The following is a 22,485-nucleotide window of genomic DNA, read 5'->3' on the forward strand; positions in this document are numbered from 1 at the left end:
GTTAATAAATAATTATATTTATAAATATCCGGATCACTGTGTCTTATTCAATGGTGAGTACCAGTAATAATGGTGAGTAAATGGTTGTTAAGGGAATGGGAAATGTTAATTTAGGGGTTTAAAGTCTTAAGGGATGGCTTGTGATACTGTCCATAGCCAAAAATGGTGTATTTACTTCCGCATCTCTACTTTGCGGAAATTCGACTTTCGCGGGTGGTCTCGGAACGCATCCACCGCGAAAATCGAGGGAACATGTATTGCTTTACATATGGCATTTAGCACCAGTAAAATTGGCCAAACTCTATAATAACATAAAACCGGATTGTTGGAAATGTAAAAGTAAAGAAGGAACTTTTTACCACATGTGGTAGCAATGTACTAAGGCAACGAAGTGTTGGGAACAGATAAGGAGATGGAGGCAATGATAAACCCGAATACATTAGACAAGAAAAAGATGGTAAGATATAAAGAATTATTAGATAGTCGGGGGAAACTTACAGCGAATCAAGAATTAAACGAACAGAGTATAATCATAGATTGGTGGCCATACTTACAAACACAGTCAAGATACAATGCTCTTCATTCTCTACATCAATGACCTTTGCGCTTACATCACAAGCAACTGTGTCCTCTTCGCTGACGATGTAAAACTCTTCAACACCACCGATAACACATCTACTCTCCAAAAAGGCCTTGACGCTGTTTCTGAGTTGTCTAACACATGGCAACTCCAAATCTCAACTAGCAAATGCTCTGTCCTACACATTGGGAAGAAGAATCTGAACTCCAAATACGAACTGAATAATCAAATTATCACAGATAATCCCCACTCGGTTAAAGACCTTGGTATACTAATAACAAAAGATTTAAGAGCCAAAGCCCACTGCAACAATATAGCCAAGAAGGCTTCAAGAGTTGTAAACCTAATCCTATGTAGCTTCTGCTCTGGCAATCTCACACTACTTACCAGAGCTTACAAAACTTTGGCCAGACCCATCCTTGAATACAGCTCATCTGTTTGGAAACCATATCGCATCTCAGACATTAACACCCTTGAAAATGTCCAAAGATACTTCACCAGAAGAGCCCTTCACTCCTCCACTCGAAGTAGAATACCCTACGAGACTAGACTTTCAATCCTGGGCCTAGAAAGTTTAGAACTAAGATGCCTTAAACAAGATCTAAGTATTGCCCACAAGATCATAGGCTGCAACGTCCTGCCTGTCGGTGACTACTTCAGCTTCAGCCACAACAACACAAGAGCACACAACAGATTTAAACTTAATATTAACCGCTCCAAACTTGACTGTAAAAAATATGACTTCAGTAACCGAGTTGTCGAAGCGTGGAACTCATTACCAGACTCCATAGTGTCATCCCCAAACCCCCAACACTTTACCCTTAGATTTTCTACGGTTGACCTATCCAGATTTCTAAGAGGTCAGTAAGGGGTGAGTACAAGTGCACTAGAGTGCCTTCCGTCCCCTGTCCTATTGCTCTCCTATATCTCCTATACCTTTCTTCTATTCCTATATCTCTTCTTCTATTCTTCCATTGATACGTTCTATTACTATATCTTCTTTTCTATTCTTTCTTAGATATATTTTACTATGAGTATCTCCTCTATAACCTTCATCATGTATTTTACTATGTGTATATAGATATACAGTGATCCCCCGGGTATTGCGCTCCCGATGATTGCGAAACGGCTATATGGCGATTTTTGAACCCGGAAGCAAAAACACCATCTGTGTATGTGCGCCCTTTTTTTCTATGGGCACGCATGCGTAGATGGCGCCGGGCAGATCAGCTGCTGGGCGGCTTCCCTGGGTCTTCCCCCGTTCGCCGCTCGCCCGCCCTTCGCCCGGCCACCCACCATTCGCCCGGCTTGCCCGCCGTTCGCCCGGCCACCCGCCGTTCGCCCGGCTCGCCCGCCGCGAGCCCGCCCTTCGCCCGGCCACCCGCCGTTCGCTCGCTGCTCGCCCAGCCACCCGGGTTCGTTTGGCTTCGGGACATGCCGGCGGCGACGTTTTAAAACAGCCGCGCGGTTTACCAACTGAGTCCCGAAGTCAAAGGCGAACGTGGGCGTGGGCGGCGGGGAAACCCCAATCTTCGGCTCCTCGCTGCTGGGAAGTAAAAACACCATCTGCGCATGCGCAGATGGTGTTTTTACTTCCGCAGCGCTACTTCGCGAAAACCCGCTCGTTGCGGGGGGTCCTGGAACGGAACCCTCGCAATGATCGGGGGATCACTGTATACCCACTAAAACCTTCATTGTGTATTGGACAAAATAAATAAATAAATAAAAATAAATACAGAAAAGATATGGAAGTATGAATGGTTGCAGGAACTGAGCATGGCTAGTCTAGTGAAGAGAAGGACCAGAGGAGACATGATAGTAGTCTTCCAATACTTGAGAGGCTGCCACAGAGAAGAGAGCATCAAGCTATTTTGCAAAGCACATAAAAGCCATACAAGGAATAACGGATGGAAACTGAACAAGGAGAGATTCAACCTGGAAATAAGGAGAAATTTTCTGACAGTGAGAACAATCAGCCCATGGAACAGAAGTTGCCTTCAGATGTTGTGGGAGTTTCATCACTGGAAGCTTTTAAGAAGACACTGGATTGCCATCTCTCAGAAATGGTGTAGAGTCTCCTGCTTGGGGGAAGGGTGTGTATGGACTAAATGACCTACAAGATCCCTTCCAATTCTGTTAATCTGTTCCTGTTAAACTAAGCAGGGTTTATTTCCATGTAAATATATTTATCTAAATAGATTCCCCATAAGTAGTGATGGGCGAACCCAATGGTGTTTGGGTTCAGCAAGTTCGGATGAACTTTAAGCAAAATTCGGCCGAACCCAAACCGAACCGGAACTCGAACCCGAACAGGGAATCCCAGCAAGAGATTCCGGGGATGGAGCTTTGATGTCACCGGCAGGTTGCTAAGGACACCAAGGTGATCACTTCCTGGATTCCAACAAATAACCTGCCAGTGACGTCAAATGCCGAACACGACCCTGAACTTTGCCTGAAGTTTCAAAAAAAATTGGGTTCGGGTTCGGCATACCGAACACCACAAAATTCGGTACAGACCCGAATTGTGCGAGTTCGGTTCGCCCATCACTACCCATAAGTCAATGGTTATAGTTTTAATCCTTTTATGATCCTTTACATCTCCTCTATAGGCACCATATAGAATTGTAACATCATTCAGGATATTATTGATGATTTGCTTATCATGTAGAAAACAATCAGATTGTTATTATTATTTTTTTAAAAAAATAAGACTGTTAAATTTAAGATTTTCAGTTCCTCTCAACAATTGGTGTATGTTAATAATATTCAACCCTCGTTGGATTTGCTTGCTTTTTAAAAAATGTTTTGGCCACGGATAGGAAGTGCGAGGCATCAAAAGCGCCTTTTTTTTCTTTGTAAAAGTAAAATGCCAAGATTTCCTGTCAATGGCTGGCTGTCAAATAGATTAAAAAGATAAAAATAACCCACCGGATGCACCTGAGTGAAAAAGAAAAATAAGAAGTAACAAAGAGAAAGAAACAAACGCCCCCACATAAACCCATGGGAACCAGAGCGTAGGCCAGAGGTGGGCTGCTAAGGTGGAACGGTGACGTGGGCTCGCCCTCCCGTGGCTCAGAGTGCTAGTGGAGTCCAGCACAATCTATTTATTTATTATTTATTAATTGGATTTGTATGCCGCCCCTGTCTGAGGACTCGGGGCAGCTCACAACATATCAGAGACAATATAACAAATACATCTAAAAATCCAATTAATATGGCTAAAAAGACTTTAAAAAGCTCTAATATGATTTTAAAAACATTAATCACCATTCACTCAACAAAACATACTAATACACTCGTCGGTCAGGGGGCTAGAATCTAATCTCCCAAAGCCTGGCGGCAATAATAATAATAATAATAATAATAATGATGATGATGATGATGATGATTGATGATGATTATGATGATTATGATGATGATTGATGATTGATGATTGATGATGATGATTGATGATGATGATGATGATGATGATTATTATTATTATTATTATTATTATTATTATTATTATTATTATTAATTAGATTTGTATGCCGCCCCTCTCCAAAGACTCGGGGCGGCTCACAACAACAATAACAATACAGTACACATCTAATGATTAAAACTATAGTTAAAACCCACTAAAAGTCTGCGGAGAGGGGCGGCATACAAATCTGATTAATAATAAATAAATAAATAAATAATAAATAAATAAATAAATAAAATAATCAACACTACACAATCATAACCATACTCAAGTCTTACTAGTCAGAAGGGGGTACATTAATTCCCCCATGCCTGGTGACATAAATGGGTCTTCAAAGTCTTGTGGAAGGCGAGGAGGGTGGGAGCAGTTCAAATCCCTGGGGCTGCCACAGAGAAGGCTCTTCCCCCAGGTCCTGCCTGACGACATTGTCTGGTTGACGGGACCTGGAGAAGGCCGACTCTGTGGGGGCCTGACCAGACACTGGGATTCGTGTGGCAGAAGGCAGTCTCGGAGATAATCTAGCCCGATACCATGTAGGGCTTTATAGGTCATAACCAAAACTTTGAATTGTGCCCAGAAACTAATCGGCAACCAATGCAGCTTTGCAGGTAGCAGAATCGCATGTGGAGATGCAGGTGTGCCCTTATTTCGGCACAGTTTTTTGCTTCCATGCACGCGCAAAAAAAACCGCACCGAAATAAGGGCGCACCTGCATCTCCGTGCTCAATTCTGCTACCTGCACAGCTGCAGTAGCAGAATTGCACTGGACTCCACTAGCACTCAGAGCCACGAGGACGAGTCCACATCATCATTCCATCTTAGCAATCCACCTCTAAACGTAGCCATATATTTGGAAGGATATAGTTACCCAGATCACCTGATTCAGATAACGACAAGTTAATGCAGTGCAGACTATGCTCTTTGAAAAGCAATGAACACAATGACAAAGGGAAGCCTGGTTTTCTTTCTCTTTCAGAGCAGTTCTTTTATTTATTTTATTCTGCAGAGCAATGATTTTCTCTACTTCCAGAGTATGTACATATATACAAAGAGGTGCGCAAAATCAACTCACTAATGAAATAGTACTAAAAAATGTCAGTTAATATTTCTTATAAACAATAAACTGAAGATTGCAGATCAAGAGAAGCCTGGGGAGATCCTATCTATTTCAAGGTATTATTTTATTTGTTTTTGCAAATGTTTAGTATGATAAAGCTACTGGCTCAGGGCAAGTGATACCTTTGATTCTCGCTTGAAATCAGTCAGGAATTGCACTGTCAAAGGAATTTCCCATTTCGCATTAGTGGGATCAATTTGTCAATGAAGACTCAATCGTCTAGGGCAGTGATGGTGAACCTTTTTTCTTCGGCCTTGGCAAGTCCCCGGATAAATGGCCTACGGGGGCCGTAGTTTGGGGACCCATGTTTAATTTCCCCACGGCACACCTAACCATGTCTCGCGGCACACTTGTGTGCCACGGCACTCTGGTTGAAAAACACTGCACTAGACTTGTATATTGCCCTCCCCAGGCTCCAAAGGCTTCCCAGGAGCTGGGGGAAGATATAAACGCCCTCCCCTATCCTCCTAGAGGCTCTCTGAAAGCCAAAAACACCCTCCCGGAGCCTTTGTGCAAGCCAAAAATCAGCTGGCCAGCACACACATGCACGTTGGAGCTGAGCTAGAGCAACGGCTTGCGTGCTGGCAGATGTGGCTCTGTGTGCCACCTGTAGCACCCTGCCATAGGTTCACCATCACTGGTCTAGGCCAAAAGTGTCTAAATGCAGTGGCCAAATCTACTTACCCTCCTTATCGGTTCGGAACATTTGGTCCTCCCCCACAAAGTTTGAGATTCTTGATTGGAAATGATGAATGTCAGGCTAATGTCAGTTGTAGAAAAAAAACAGATCATCTGATGACTTACCTATGTGAATCCCTTCGTAAATTATGATGCTACAGGTCCCAACTTTTGTCTTTATCAGGACTTCTAGATTGTCTTTGAAGACCACAATGTTAAGTTAAAGCAGTGATGGCAAACCTACGGCACGGGTGCCACAGCTGGCACACACAGCTGTATCTGCTGGTACACGAGCTATTGCCCTAGCTCAGTTCTGCAGTGCCCGTGTGTGCCAGCCAGCTGATTTTTTGCTCAGACAGAGGCTCTGGAAGGGCATCTTTGGCTTCCAGAGAGCCTCTGGAAGGGATAGGGGAGGATATTTTTACCCTCCCCCGGCTCCAGGGAATGCTTCGGAGCCTGGGGAGGGCAAAACACGAGCCTATTGGGCCCACCAGAAGTTGGGAAACAGGCCATTTCCGGCCTCCCGAGAGCCTCCAGGAGGCGAGGGAAGCTGTTTTCACCCTCCCCAGGCATTGAATTATGGGTGTGAGCACTTGCACATGCACGATAGCGAACACCCACGCTCTTTTGGCACCCGAGGGAAAAAAGGTTTGCCATCACTGACTTAGAGCCAGCATTGTATCATCTACAGCTGCTTTGACTCTGGCAACTTTCTGTTAAATGTTTTCCATGAAACAGATTAGTTGTGAGCCGCCCCGAGTCTTCGGAGAGGGGCGACATACAAATCTAATAAATTGAATTGAAATTGAATTGAACCACTGTTCTATTTCATTTTGTGAACCCAACCAACTATTTATTTATTAGATTTGTATGCCGCCCCTTTCCGTAGACTCGGGGCGGCTCACAACATAATAAAACAATTCATAACAAATCTAATAATTTACAATTTAAAATTTAAAGTAGTTAAGAAAACCCCATTTTTAAGCAGACATACCTACAACCATACCATACATAAATTATGTAGGCCCGGGGGAGATATCTCAATTCCCCCATGCCTGACGACAAAGGTGGGTTTTGAGGAGTTTACGAAAGGCAAGGAGGGTAGGGGCAGTTCTAATCTCTGGGGGGAGCTGGTTCCAGAGAGTCGGGGCCGCCACAGAGAAGGCTCTTCCCCTGGGGCCTGCCAACCGACATTGTTTAGTTGACGGGACCCGGAGAAGGCCAACTCTGTGGGACCTAATCGGTCGCTGGGATTCATGCAGCAGAAGGCGGTCTTGGATATATTCTGGTCCGATGCCATGAAGGGCTTTATAGGTCATAACCAACACTTTGAATTGTGACCGGAAATTGATTGGCAACCAATGCAGACTGCGGAGTTGACCAACCAAAGCTAATCAAACTTTTCTCTGCCATGGTATGTGAGCCTACTCTTATGCCCCAGGATATCAAGAGATGCAGATCTCAACTACGAGAGCTTAGGGCACCTCCTGTAGACCCTCCAATCCTCTGTCCAACTTGAAGTCCAGCTAATTCATTCCTTCATTGAAGACGTGCTTTCTTTGCTTAACAAACGACTTCTGAAGGACAAGCTGCTGTAGGTTGGTATCCGGTCGTGGAATTCCGAGGTCACAAAAAAATACAAGACCGGATCCAAGCAGCAGTTGAAGCTGGCGAGGCTTAAGAAAAAAGGGTGCAGATACAACACGCCTTGTTTCACAGCACAGCCCTTCACCACATCTTCTTTTACCAACATGAAGAAGAAAAACAGGAGGTGGTAGGGGGCGAAGCACACGAAGAACACCACGGTGCACATCGACACCATCCGCAAAGCCTTCTGTTTTTCGGCGGCGTTTTGTAACGGCAGTTGGTGTTCCTGGAGGGAAGCTCTGGTCTTCCAAGTGCAGTAGACGATGATGGCGAGAGGGAACAAAAACCCAACCAGTTCGGCTACCAGCAGCATCCCGATCAAAGCCGCCTTGTTCTGGAACTTTTCAATGTTGAGATCGGAGAAGCAAGTTTCCGCGCTCTGGGTGTTTCTCAGCAAGGGGAAAGTCAGACAAGCTACGCCAACCACCAACCAGACGACAGCGGAGATGGCAACGTCGTAGCGCTTCTTCCAGTTTTTGGCCTTGAAGGGATGGAGCAGGAAGAGGTACCTTTGCATGCTGATGCAGGTGAGGAAACAAATGCTGGCGTACATATTCAGGTACTTCAGGTAGAAGCAAAGCTGGCAGAGGAAGAATCCGAAGGGCCACTTGTAGTTGACGTAGTAATAAATCCGCAGAGGTAAGGAGAGGACATGGACGAAGTCCGCGGTGGCCAGATTCAGCAGGAAGATGATGGCTTTGTTTTGCTTTCGGATAAAGAGGCAAAGGATCCAGAGAGCAATGCTATTGGTTAGGAGGCCTGGGATGAAAATGATAGTGTAGGTGGCAGCGTAAAAGGTGTGTTGGAAATCTTTTCCGGGTTCCGTGCAATTCATCCCTGGGGTTTCCAGCATCTCAGTTCCGTTGAAGATTCTACCTTTGGAGTCATTCTGGGCACTGTAAGAAAGAGATAGCACATTAATAAAGCAATGGGAATAGCGCATGGGTTTATATACCATCCCATAGTGCAGTGATGGCAAACCTATGGCACATGTGATTATTATTATTATTATTATTATTATTATTATTATTATTACTACTAGTAGTAGTAATAATAATAATAATAATAATAATAATAATAATCAGCAGCAGCAGCAGCAGCAGTAGTAGTAGTAGTAGTAGTAGTAGTAGTATTAGACTTGTATGCTGCCCCTCTCTGGAGACCATCAAGTTGGCCAGTCACATTGACCTTTAAGCCACCTCCCCAGTCACATGATCGCCAAGCCGCTCCCACCTGATCACATTGCCAGCAAACCACACCCACAAAATAAGCCATGCCCACAGTGTGGTAGTAATTTTTTTTGCAGCCCTTCACTGATGGGGCGTTGGCCTCTATCAGCTCCAGTGTGCGCCAGCTAATTTTCAGCCTTCTTTTCGGCTGTTTTCGCTCTACCCGGGCTTCAGGAAAGCCTCCTGAACCCTGGGGATAGCGAAAAATGGCTCAATGGGCCTATCAGAAGTCTGGAGGCTTCAGTGAGGCCTATATGTATGGGAGGGGGCAGCATGGGGGGTTATGCTAAAGTGACCAGATTTTAAGATTGGGAAAGAGGGATACCATTGAGCAGGGAGGGGGGGGGGGCTAACAAAGTTTAACCCAAAAAAATTAGCAAAAAAAATTTCTCTACCTCTCTCCTCCTCCCTCTTTCTTTCTCTCTCTCTCTCTACCTTTCTTTCTTTCTTTCTTTCTTTCTTTCTTTCTGTTTCTCTTTTCCTTCCTCTTTTCTCTCTTTCTCTGCCTCCCTCCCTCTTTCTTTCTTTGTTTCTTTCTCTTTCCTTCCTTCCTTCTTTCTTTCTTTCTCTTTCTTTCTCTCTTTCCCTTTCTCTCCCTCTTTCTTTTTTTACTCTCTCTCCCTCCTTTTCTCCCTTTCTTTCTCTCCCTTCCTTCCTCTTCTCCCCTCCCTCCTCATACCCCACAAACCCAGCCCCTTCCCCGGGGCTCAGTAGGTACTCCGGTCCAGGAGCAGCTTCACCTGGAGAGAGAGGGCGGGGCTTCCACTCCTCCTTTGGGCTCAGAGGCCGATGGGTGGGACATCTGTAGCATAGGAGCCGCCCGGCTTCCCTGCCCCGATGGTGCCTGGGTGGAGGCAAAGGCAAGAGAGGAGGTGGGGCGGGGAAAACAGGCGAGCAAAGACCCTGCACAGCTGGCCGGAAGTAAGCACAGAGACCTCCGGCCAAGCTGGGTTGGGGCAGGGAGGGCGAGGCAGCAGTGGAGAGCTCGGAATCCCCTCCCTCCAGCCACTTCCCAAGGGGGCTGGTTGGAAGGGGGGGAAAGCGGCACATTTTTCAAAGGGCATGGGACGCGGGACAAATAATGAAAAAGTGTGACTGTCCAGCTGAAAGCGGGACGTCTGGTCACACTAGGCCAGTGGTTCTCAACCTGGGGGTCAGGACCCCTTTGGGGGTCGAATGACTGTTTCACAGGGGTCGCCTAAGACCGTAGAAAAAGACAAATTTCCCAGGGTGTTAGGAACAAAAGCTTCTATTCCTTGGAACAAATTTTTACAATCCGACCAACCAGGCATTTACAGTGGGGGCGTCCCTCTGACCTTCCTGCCAATCAGCTGAAAGCTCTGTTGGGAGAATTGGCGCTAGACTTATGGTTGGGGGTCACCACAACACGAGGAACTGTATTAAGGGGCCACGGCGTTAGAAAGGTTGAGAACCACTGCACTAGGTTATGCACATGTAGGCTGGAGGGCATTGCATTAAGGGCATGGGCACGCATGTGCATTCTATTGCATGCGCACATTCCCTTTTGGCATTTGAGCCAAAACAGGTTCGCCATCACTGACCTAACCTATGGGAAACACACTTCCTTGAAAAACGTTGGTAATTTATTTATTTATTTATTTATTTATTTATTTATTGGATTTGTATGCCGCCCCTCTCCATGGACTCGGGGTGCTAACAACAGTGATAAAAACAGAATGTCAAAATCCAATACTAAAACAGCTAAAAACCCTTGTTATAAAACCAATCATACATACAAACATACCATACATAAATTGTAGAAGCCTAGGGGGAAAGATTATCTTAGTTCCCCCATGCCTGACGGCAGAGGTGGGTTTTGAGGAGTTTACGAAAGGCAAGGAGGGTGGGGGCTATTCTAATCTCTGGGGGGAGTTGGTTCCAGAGGGCTGGGGCCGCCACAGAGAAGGCTCTTCCCCTGGGTCCCACCAACCAACATTGTTTAGTTGACAGGACCCGGAGAAGGCCCACTCTGTGGGACCTAACTGGTTGCTGGGATTAGTGCAGCAGAAGGCGGTCCCTGAGATAATCTGGCCCGGTGCCATGAAGGGCTTTATAGGTCATAACCAACACTTTGAATTGTGACCGGAAACTGATCGGCAACCAATGCAAACTGCGGAGTGTTGGTGTGACATGGGCATATTTAGGGAAGCTCATTTCAATTTCAATAAAGTTCTTTCCAAACCCTTTTGCTGCTTGAGAACGGTGGAGTCATTTTGCCCAGCCGATAAATTGTTGTAACTCTCCTTCCGCCCACCTATTTGTTCATTCATTTGCTGTTTAGTAAACTGCTCGTGCACATGGTTCAAGAGTTTCCTGTTTAGCAACTTTGCCAATTAATTCTTATTAAGGCAGCAGCTTCAACTCCATCCTGCAGGCAGGAAGTCAATACAAATAAAATTTCCAGCTTCTGCTTTACATAACGACACCCCTGGGGAAAACGATTCTTACTGCATGTTGGTGAAAGGGCTTCTGTGATTTCTCCCTCTCCCTGGAGCATTAAATTATAATGTCATTGACCACAAATGTATTCTGCTTGAGTTACATTTTAAGCTGGCTCTTACTGATAGCTGGCTGAATGCAAGCTCTATTATACAGCTAAGAGCTTAATAGAAGAGAATAGAGTGATACCTTGTCTTACAAACTTAATTGGTTCCGGGACAAGGCTCTTAAGGTGAAAAGTTTGTAAGACGAAACAATGTTTCCCATAGGAATCAATGGAAAAGCGATTAATGCGTGCAAGGCCAAAATTCACCCCTTTTGCCAGCCGAAGCGCCTGTTTTTGTGCTGCTGGGATTCCCCTGAGGCTCCCCACCATGGGAAACTCCACCTCTGGACTTCTGTGCTTTTGCAATGCTGCAGGGGAATCCCAGCATCACAAAAATGAGTGCTTCGCTGGCAATGGAAGTCCGGAGGTGGGGTTTCCCAGTGAAGGGAGCATCAGTGAAATTGCAGCATCGCAAAAACACCGAAGTCCTCGAAACCCCACCTCCAGACCTCTGTGTTTTTGCAATGCTGCGATTTCGCTGAGGCTCCCGTCGCTGGGAAACCCCACCTCCGGATTTTTGTTGCCACTGAAGCGCCCGTTTTTGCGCTGCTGGGATCCCCTGCTGGAATTCCCCTGCAGCATTACAAAAACACGGAAGTCTGGAGGTGGGGTTTCCCATGGAGGGGAGCCTCAGGGGAATCACAGCAGCGCAAAAACGAGCGCTTTGCTGGCAACAAAAGTCCGCAGGTGGGGCATCCCAGCGGCGGCGGTGGGTTTGTAAGGTGAAAATAGTTTGTAAGAAGAGGCAAAAAAATCTTAAACCCTGGGTTTGTATCTCGAGAAGTTTGTATGATGAGGCGTTTGTAAGACGAGGTATCACTGTATTTGTATCTCAGGATACTTGATGCTTGGTTGTTTGCTTGCAGATATCTCATTACACAACTAGGTAACAGCATAAATGCTGGAAAGGAGTGAGGTTTGCAAGAAGGAGAAGGAGGAGGATGACAATTATGGGGTCTTTAGTACTCTGTGAGCTTGGTTGTTTTCTTGCAGATGTTTCATTATGTAACTAGGTAACATCAATGCTAGGAGTGGGTTTGCTTGCTCTTTTTATACTAGTGCAACACTGGTGGATTCCTACTGGTGCAGTCTGGTGCACTGCTTCGGTAGTGACTTGCCGATGGCGCAGTTCTGGCACAATGGCTCTGGTCTGTCTTTGCCGCTCTGTGCAAGCTGCCATCTTTTAAAAAATAATTTTCTGTGATTTTTGGCTCTCTGAGCATGTGCAGAAGGAAAATTGTTCCTCTGCACATGCACAGAAGGAAAATTGCGCTGGGGACGCGCACAAAACATTGCAATGCGCACACAGTGCACTTGTAAGAAAAGGTAATCTTACGTAGCTTCTTCTCTAGAAACACTGATTTATTGACCAGAGCATACAAAACATTCGTCAGACCTATTCTAGAATATAGTTCATCTGTGTGGAATCCACTGCATATCAGATATTAATACAACCGAAGGAGTCCAGAAATACTTCACAAGAAGAGTCCTTCACTCCTCACGTAACAAATTACCCTACTCCTCCAGATTTCAAATACTAAATCTAGAAAATTTACATCGTCTCCGAACTGATTTAACTGTTGTTCATAAAATCATGCATTATAATGTACTCCCTGTCAGTGACCACCTTTAACAACAACAACACAAGAGCATGTAATAGATACAAACTGAACGTAAATCGCTCCAAACCTGACTGCAGAAAATACGATTTCAGCAATAGAGTGGTCACCGCCTGGAACTCATTACCTGATTCTGTCCCCCAACCCCAAAATCTTCAACCTTACATTATCTACAATTGACCTCTCCCCTTTTCTAAGAGGTCTGTAAGGGGCATGCATAAATGCATTTATGTGCCTAATATCCCTGTCCTACTGTCTTATTACCCTTTCTATTACTACGTTCTACTTATGTTAATATGTACTATAATGCTATACTTGTTTGACAAATAAATAAATAAAATAAAATCCACCCCTGTAGTGCAAGGATGTCAATCCCAAGGCCTGGAGCCAGAGCCAGCCCATGGGATGTTTAGATCTAACCTACGGGCCACCCTGGAAACAGGGAAGGACCGGCCTGCGGTGACTCTGCCAGCGAATATGTAGCTTGGGATGGCCACAGGCAGCCCTCCTGTTCCATTTTCCATAACAAAGGGTTGCAGGAGGCTGTTGCAGCAAAAAATTGAGCTTGGGAGCCCGTTTTCACTGGCAAAGTACTCCGCCCACCACAAGTGCCTTTGGTGCCACCATGTGAGGGTAGAAAGTTTATGCACTATTTATTGAACACTTAATAGTTTATTTATTGTCCTTCCTTCTTTAGCACCTTACTATGCTCCTTAATTACTTTTAAAATAGGAAATAATTAAATAGTGTGTTTTTACCCATAAACGCTTTAATCATTTTAATCCTTATCTAGAACTGAACTTTTATAGCAATTTGAGAAAAGTTAGCTACTTGCCTAATCTGTTATCATACTGAACCTTGTGGGTTCAATACAAAACCTTAAAATATCACTGGGCTCCTCAACAAATCATGCTGTCTATCATGTGTCCTTTTTGTGGCTATTCAAATAATGGGACTTAATCAACCGAAAAAGAGCCCAAGCAACCTATTTGAAAACTTATCTCGGTCGGTAAGCCACTCCCACCTAGTCACATGACCTTTAAACCACCACCACCGGTCACATGATTGTCAAGCTACTCCCACCTGGTCACATGGCCAGCAAACCACTCCTACCCAGTCACATGACCATCGAGCCACACCCACAAAATAAGCCATGCCCACAGAGTGGCAGTAAAAATTTTGACAGCCCATCACTGCCTGGCGCATCGAGCTGGCCATGCCCCCTGGCCACTCCCCGCAAGGTCAAACACAACCCTGCTATGTCCCTCAATGAAATCGAGTTTGACATCCCTGTACTAGTGGCTTTCCCTGTCATTGGTAGCAGTGTTTTCACTGGTTCCTTGATCAGACTGTTATATACTGTTGTTTGTCTAAGACGATAGTTGATTGGGATACTGTTTGCTGCTTGATCGTCTCTCTTGTGAGACGTTACCTCCTTGAATAGCATGCAGGCAGTGAGGGCCTTTCCTCACAAAACAGAGGTTTTTCATAAGATGTGAGTTACGAGCAAGACGTGCACCCAGGGGATGTTTGGTTTCTAGAACAGGAACTGAAAAAGAAACTGAAGCTGCACCTTGATTTCAAAAACTCCCTTTAGACCAGTGCATGCCTTAAAAGGAAGGGAAGGAAAGCAACAAAACTATGGGCTGTGTAACTTTTTTAGTTGTGTTTCACATACAATTAAAAAATACGGTAGGTGACTGTCGTATTTTTCAGAGTACAGTGGAACCTCTACCTACAAACGGCTCTACTTGCCAACTTTTCTAGATAAGAACCGGGTGTTCAAGATCTTTTTGCCTCTTCTCAAGAATCATTTTCCACTTACAAACCCGAGCTTCTGAAACTGTAACCGGAAAAGGCAGGGAGAAGCCTCCGTGGGGCCTCTCTAGGAATCTCCTAGGAGGAGGAAACAGGGCAGGAAAAGGTCGGGAGAAGCCTCTGTGGGGCCTCTCTAGGAATCTCCTGGGAGGAAACAAGGCCGGAAAAGGTCGGGAGAAGCCTCTGTGGGGCCTCTCTAGGAATCTCCTGGGAGGAAACAAGGCCGGAAAAGGTCGGGAGAAGCCTCTGTGGGGCCTCTCTAGGAATCTCCTGGGAGGAAACAGGACCTCCACCCTCCCTGTGGTTTCCCCAATTACACGCATTATTTGTTTTTACATTGATTCCTATGGAAAAATTTCTTCTTCTTACAAACTTTTCTACTTAAGGACCTGGTCACAGAACAAATTAAGTTCGTAAGTAGAGGTACCACTGTATAAATCGCACCTTAATTTTTGGGGAGGAAAATAGGGGTAAAAAATAATCTGCCCCCCAAATATTCATCTGACTAGTCCTTAGTCTGGTCAGCTTCAGCACATTAGTTTGCTGGTTTTGAGCACAGGTGCTTGCTTTTTATCCCCTGGTTGCGGATAAAAAACAGTTTCTAAAACATTTCACTTCTCTCTCACTTCAAAGAGAGAAGCAATGAGAAAGGGAGGCAACGGGAAGGTCACTTCGCTAGCAAAGGACAGGATATTGCTTCACTCGTTAGCATCTCAGGGCTAAAAAAAGAAGGAGAAGATTGCTTCACTGTTAATATCTTGTTGGGGCTGAAAAAAGGCTTAGCTGGTTGTCAGAGGGGGCAGCAATGAAAAAACCAGGCAAAGGGAAGATCTCTTATCTAGCAAAAAATGGAAGATCATTTGAGCACCTTGTTAGGGCTGAAAAACGCTTAGTAAAAGCTATATTTGGAGTATAAGGCGCACCCAAATTTTCAGACTTTTTTTGGGGGGGAGACGTGTCTTATACTCTGAAAAATATGGTATATTAACATGAATCCAAGATACATATAATGTGGAAAAATTTAAAGGAAAAAAAACCATATAAAAAGTCTACTGTTACAACTATTGGGGGAAAGATCAGAAGCAACGTGAGAAAATATTATTTCACTGAAAGAGTAGTAGATATTTGGAACAAATTTCCAGCAGACATGGTTGGTCAATCCACAGTCACTGAATTGAAACATGCCTGGGATAAACATAGATCCATCCTAAGATAAAATACAGGAAATAGTATAAGGGCAGACGAGATGGACCATGAGGTCTTTTTCTGCCGTCAATCTTATGTTTCTATGTTTCTAACCTGAATAAAGAGAGGGGCACTATACATTTAAATTTGATCATATTTAAAAAGTGTATCGATCTATTGCTATTAGGTTAAAAAGACAGTTTGTGTAGTGATGAAAGCCTCTGGCTAGAAACTAGGGGAAGACGAGTTCGAGTCCCACCTTAGAAACAAAAGCAGCTGAGTGACTTTGAGCCAGTCACTTTCTCTCAGCCCCAAGGAGGAAATAATGGCAAACCACTTCTGAAAAACCTTTCTAAGAAAACTTTCCAGGAATTCTCCAGGCAGTTTGTAAAAATCAGACATGACTGAAGAGAAGAAGAAAAAATTAAAGCAAGCCATGACATCCAACCAAGTTTCATAAAATTGTGGTTCTTCCTTCCGACATTTAATTTCCTTAACTCAACTTGTGATTATTTTTTCTAATCACAACTTGGTTGTAATACTACCTAGAGCAATGTTCCAAAAATATTGTTTGGGTTTGTAAAATTAAATAGATAAATCAATTATTTATTTTTAACCTCATGGTTTAGTCCTGTAAATAACCTTAGCTCTGGAGAATATTCAGTTTTTTGTTTAGTGATGTTACTTGCCTCTTTAAAAAATTCATCAAGAAGGTATATCAGATGACCACCACAAATGAAAACATGTTTTTAAGGCAACCTCTCCAGCATTTGGGAGAATAATTTTAATATTTATGAGCCAGGCTAACAGGACTCAAATACCAACAATGTTTAATTTTCCACTTCACTTGTTGTACTGAAACTGAAGTATAAAACTGATTTCCATAAATGTTGTCAATTTATCTCCTGTATGGGATTATCAAGATCAGCAACCCAAGCAGCCATCGGATAGCTTTTCCATTTCAAATTACAACAATAACCTATAATCTTTTGAAATTCCTTTGGGATGTTCTGAATAATGAAGTATTCTCAAAATTTGTGTAAGGTTGTATTGCCAAAGTGCTAATACAGTATTTCTATTTTCAATTCAATGTATTACAGACATGAACCAGAGACCAGAACATATTAAAAAAAACATTCAATAAATACAGAATTAAAAATTCTAGAATAAAATAATAAATAACAACTAAAATCTATGATAAAAGCCAGTCTGTTCATTATACATGGTCTAACTATACTAAAATTACAATCCATAAACTTTGAGGCCGGTAGTTGGTTTAATAAAGAGAAAGATATAAGCATAGAAACATAGAAAATTGATCGCAGGAAAGACGTCATGGTCCATCTAGTCTGCCCTTATACTATTTCATGTATTTTATCTTAGGATGGATTTATGTTTATCCCAGGCATGTTTCAATTCAGTTACGGTGGATTTACCAACCACCTCTGCTGGAAGTTTGTTCTAAGCATCTACTCCTCTTTCAGTCAAATAATATTTTCTCACCTTGCTTCTGATCTTTCCCCAAACTAACCTCAGATTGTGCCCCCTTGTTCTTGGGTTCACTTTCCTATTAAAAACACTTCCCTCCTGAACCTTATTTAACCTTTTCACATATTTAAATGTTTCGATCATGTCCTCCCCTTTCCCTTCTGTCCTCCAGACTGAGTTCATTAAGTCTTTCCTGATAAGTTTTTAGGCTTAAGACCTTTTGTAGCCCGTCTTTGGACAATGGGCGATGCAAAGGGTTTGCCACATTTATTGTATAAAATAGCTATGGTGGATTAGACATGTTTCTGATGAATTCTCAGGGCTGCTGTGCAGAATCTAGCCACCTGCACTGTGATTTCGAACTGTTCGTCTTTAAGCAGACACCGGAGATAATGATTGTTGGAACAGTCAGGATATTTACCAATGATTGGAAATACATGGGTGTCCCCCCTCCCCGAATCTCAATGTAAAAGGAACATTGAAGGAGTATGTGCCCCAAAGTTTACCTCTGCCCAGAATTCTATTATCTATTTTACCCTAGAATTAGATATGCGACGTTTCGGTGAAATCACATTCACCATCATAAGGCTGAAGTTTTAAGCTTCGTGTTGCTGTAAATCTTCAGCCTGATGATGGTGAATGTGATTTCACCGAAACGTCGCATAGACATGCAAAATATTACACAGGGCAAAACCCGAACTCAGAACAATCTACATATATATACCCATGAAAATCTACGAAAACATATATATATATATATATATATATATATATATATATATATATATATATATATATATATATATATAAATAAAGTATCTTTATTGTTTTGCAGGAAAAAAAAGAAGAAAAGAAGAAAGAAAAAAAGTAAAAACAATAAGGAGTAAAAACAATATTTCTCACATGTTTTGTTCTAGTTTAACAGATCTTAATCCATTTCTATTACCTTTCTGATACCTTTCTTTATCTTTTGTATATTTACATATAAATATCGCAAGTAAATTTTACTAATTAATATAGAAAAAAAATACATTGAGAAGAAAAAGAGTAATAAAAGTCATACTTCCTAAGGTAATTATTATCCTTCTTTTGTATACTGATACTTTGTATTGTTACATTTTCAGCCTTTGTTTCGAATCCATTCGTGCCATTTTTCCCAAATTCGTTTAGATTTTTTACTTTCAATCCCCTTAATTGAATTTGTCATTTCATCCATCTCAATACATTTATATATTTTATCAATAATTAAGCTCTCTGATGGAGTTTGTTCATTTTTCCATGTTTGTGCCAATGAGATTCTGACTGCAGTGCTTATATGTGTTATGAGGAAGAGCGTTTGTTTGGTATAAGATCTTTTCCAAATTCCTAAGAGTAAACCTTCTGGTGTGTATTCTATCTTCTCTTTTATAATTTCAGTGAGCCAATTATGAGTTGTTTTCCATATTCTTTTATATTTTTGATACGGTCATAAGACTAATCAGTCAATAATCTATCTAATCTGTTACCCAGAAGGGATTTGAGCTGATATTGAAAAGGCTACTGTAGTTTATCACCTATCCATTGTAGTATCTGATCTTTACTGAGAGGCTCACTGTGGCTATAAAAGAAAAAAAATATTTTAATCTCTAAAGATTATGTGCTCTCAAAGAGCAGAGTTTGCGATAGTCAAAAGCACATGTAACTTTTGCAGATCTTTGATCTGGAACACAGGAAAGTCTGCACGGGGCTTTTGGAGAAAAACCAATGTTGTGCCACGTGTGATACATCTTCTTTCTGTGGGCTGATAAATACGTTTTCCTAATTTATGCAAAGCACAATCCTGGGGAACATCTATTAACAACCACCAACCCCCCCCGGCTCTGCTCAGGGATAGCTGTGGATGACCGTTGTATCTTTGCCCAAGCATATCTAGTGTGGCATTCGCCCATTCCTGGACTGGCGAGCCCTACTCACTATCAATCCTTGCTCATTTCCTAGTGGGATTATTGCAGTGTGGGGCTAGCAGTTACTAGTGGTCCAGAATGCGGTATTTATTTATGTATTATTTGGATTTGTATGCCGCCCCTCTCCGAAAACTCGGGGCGGCTATGAAATGCTAAATATCCCTTAGTTCAGTGATGGTGAACATTTTTTCCTTGCGTGCCAAAAGAGCGTGGGCGCATGCTATCGCACATGCACGAGTGCCCACGCCCATAATTCATTGCTGGGGAGGGCAAAAACACCTCCCCCCACCTGCCCGGAGGCCCTATGGAGGCTGGAAATGGCCTGTTTCCCAACTACTGGTGAGCCCAGTAGGCTCCTGTTTATTAATTTATTTATTTATTAATTGGACTTTTATGCTGCCTCTCTCCGAGGACTCGGGACATCTTACAACATATAATAAAGCAATACATAACATTTCACCCTCCCCAGGCTCCAAAGGCTTCCCTGGAGCTAGGGGAGGGTTAAAACGCCCTCCCCATCTGCCCGGAGGCTCTCTGGAAGCCAAAAATGTCCTCCCAGAGCCTCTGTGTTTGCCAAAAATCAGCTAGCTGGCACACACCTGCACGTTGGAGCTGAGCTAGGGCAACAGCACATGTGCCAGCAGATATGGCTGTGCGTGCCACCTGGGGCACCCATGCCATACATTCACCATCATTGCCTTAGTTTGTCCATATTAATACCATTGTTGCATGAACGACACTGGTTCCTAATTTATTTCTGGTTGCAATTCAAGTTGCAAGTTATCATCCTTAAAGACCTATATCAATGTTTCCCAACCTTTGAAGATGATAGGCTTTCAACTCCCAAAACTCCCAGCCAGCTATTCTGAGCATCGGAGTTCAAATATTTTCAAACTGCCAACGTTGAGAAATACTGCCCTGCATAGTTCAGAGAGACCAACGTGATCAATATAAAAATAAGATCTTTGCTGCATTTTTTGGGGGGGAGAGGGTAACTAAAGAGAAACACTCTTCCACAACTACAGAGGGGTAGGGGGATAAAATCTACCTCCTGTGGAATTCCACAATTCGAATTCTGAAAATCTTACCTCATTTGGAGCATGAGCCAAAGCGAGGCGTGTAGAAAAAGGCAAAGCTTTGGAGAGTGACTCAAAGAGGAAAAGAAAGTCCGTTGCTTGCGTTCTTCTTACTGCAACTGAACTGAACTGTCTTTGCAGGATGTCTTTACCGCCTATGTGTGCGTTCAGATGCTTGAAATGATACAAAGCCTGAATGGTCCACCTGATTATAGTCATTTTGGTAACGGCAAGATACAGCAGTCTGAATTGAGAAGGCTTATTTCAAACGATGAAGTTTCTGCTGGTGGCAGAAGTTCATTCAGGAAACCAGGCAATGTAATCATTATTATTGTTGTTGTTGTTGTTATTGTTGTTATTGTTGTTATTGTTGTTATTATTATTGTTGTTATTATTATAATATTTATTTATTTATTTATCTATTTATTTATCTATTTATTTATCTATCTATTTATCTATCTATTTATCTATCTATTTATCTATCTATTTATTTATCTATCTATCTATCTATCTATCTATCTATCTATCTATCTATCTATCTATCTATCTATCTATCTATCTATCATTTATTTATTTATTTATTTATTTATTTATCTATCTATTTATTAGATTTGTATGCCGCTCCTCTCCAAAGACTTGCAGCGGCTCACAACAATAAAACACAGTACAAATCTAATGATTAAAAATAATTTTAAACCCTTAAAATAAAAACAACCATACATCTCAGACAAACCATGCATAAAATGAAACATGTAGTAATACTCAACATGTAGACAGAACTCTTTATTTTCAAACAACTCTGGAGTTGTTAACCTGATCTTACGTAGCTTCTGCTCAGGCAACCTCACTCTACTCACAAGAGCCTACAAAACTTTTGCCAGACCCATCCTAGACTACTGCTCATCTGTCTGGAATCTAAACCACATCTCAGACATCAACACCCTTGAAAATGTCCAAAGATATTTCACCAGAAGAGCCCTTCACTCCTCCACTCGAAACAGAATATCCTACGAAAATAGACGAACAATCCTAGGCCTAGAAAGCCTAGAACTACGACGCATAAAACACGATCTGAGTATTGCCCACAAGATCATATGCTGCAATGTCCTACCAGTCAATGACTACTTCAGCTTCAACCGCAATAACACAAGAGCACGCAACAGATTCAAACTTAATACGAACCGCGCCAAACTTGACTGTAAAAAATATGATTTCAACAATCGAGTTATCGAAGCGTGGAACTCATTACTGGACTCAATTGTGTCAACCCCTAACCCCTAACATTTCTTCCTTAGACTCTCCACGATTGACCTCTCCAGGTTCCTATGAGGCCAGTAAGGGGCGTACATAAGTGCACTGGTGTGCCTTTCGTCCCCTGTCCAATTGTCTTTCCTTTCTTTCACCTATCTTATATATTCTCTTCCTTTCATATATCCTCTCCTCTAAGTTCACTTTCACCCTCCTTTATATTATCACATGTCTATTTTCTTCCTATGTATTTATGTATTGAACAAATGAATAAATACATAAATAAAATAAATAAATAACTTTCAGGACGAAAAGGCATTAAAGTGGTTTGGGGCAAACGAATCAAGTTGTCTCTGAACTTTAGAACTGTTTTGGAAAACTAGATTTGGGTCTCTCAATCATCTTCAACTAATGCTTCAAATTCCTTCAATTCAGAGAGATTTGAGATATGAAGCCATCTAAATTAATGTGGACATTATTTATTTGTTTGTTTGTTTTGTCAACTACATATTGGAGGTATGTAAAGATATAATAATATTCATATACATGATACTAGTATAAAAAAAATATAAGAAGAAACATTAGATATAATAATATTCATATACAGTGGCACCTCTACCTAAGAACGCCTCTACTTAAGAACTCTTCTAGCTAAGAACTAGGTGTTCAAGATTTTTTTTGCCTCTTATTCAATTCTATTAAACCAAAAATTTAATCTAACGCCACCAACTCTTTATCAATCTAATATAAAGTTATTAATCTATAAAAAAACATTTTAGCTCAATTATGCTGATTATTTATATCAAATTATAAAAAATGATATTCTTA

At 42.3% G+C, this 22,485-nt stretch overlaps 1 protein-coding gene across 1 annotated transcript; it reads right to left on the bottom strand.

Annotated features, from left to right (window-relative positions):
• Positions 1-7,256: 7,256 nt before the first annotated feature.
• P2RY10 (P2Y receptor family member 10) lies at positions 7,257-20,536 on the bottom strand. Its single transcript, XM_070758314.1, has 2 exons — positions 20,422-20,536; positions 7,257-8,381 (listed from the first exon to the last, which is right to left on the bottom strand). Exons 1-2 carry the CDS (start codon positions 20,433-20,435, stop codon positions 7,370-7,372), a joined length of 1,026 nt encoding a protein of 341 aa, XP_070614415.1. The 5' UTR covers positions 20,436-20,536; the 3' UTR covers positions 7,257-7,369.
• Between the last annotated feature and the right edge of the window lie 1,949 nt (positions 20,537-22,485).

The sequence above is a fragment of the Erythrolamprus reginae genome, chromosome 8, assembly GCF_031021105.1.
Source record: "Erythrolamprus reginae isolate rEryReg1 chromosome 8, rEryReg1.hap1, whole genome shotgun sequence".
NCBI lineage: Eukaryota > Metazoa > Chordata > Lepidosauria > Squamata > Dipsadidae > Erythrolamprus > Erythrolamprus reginae.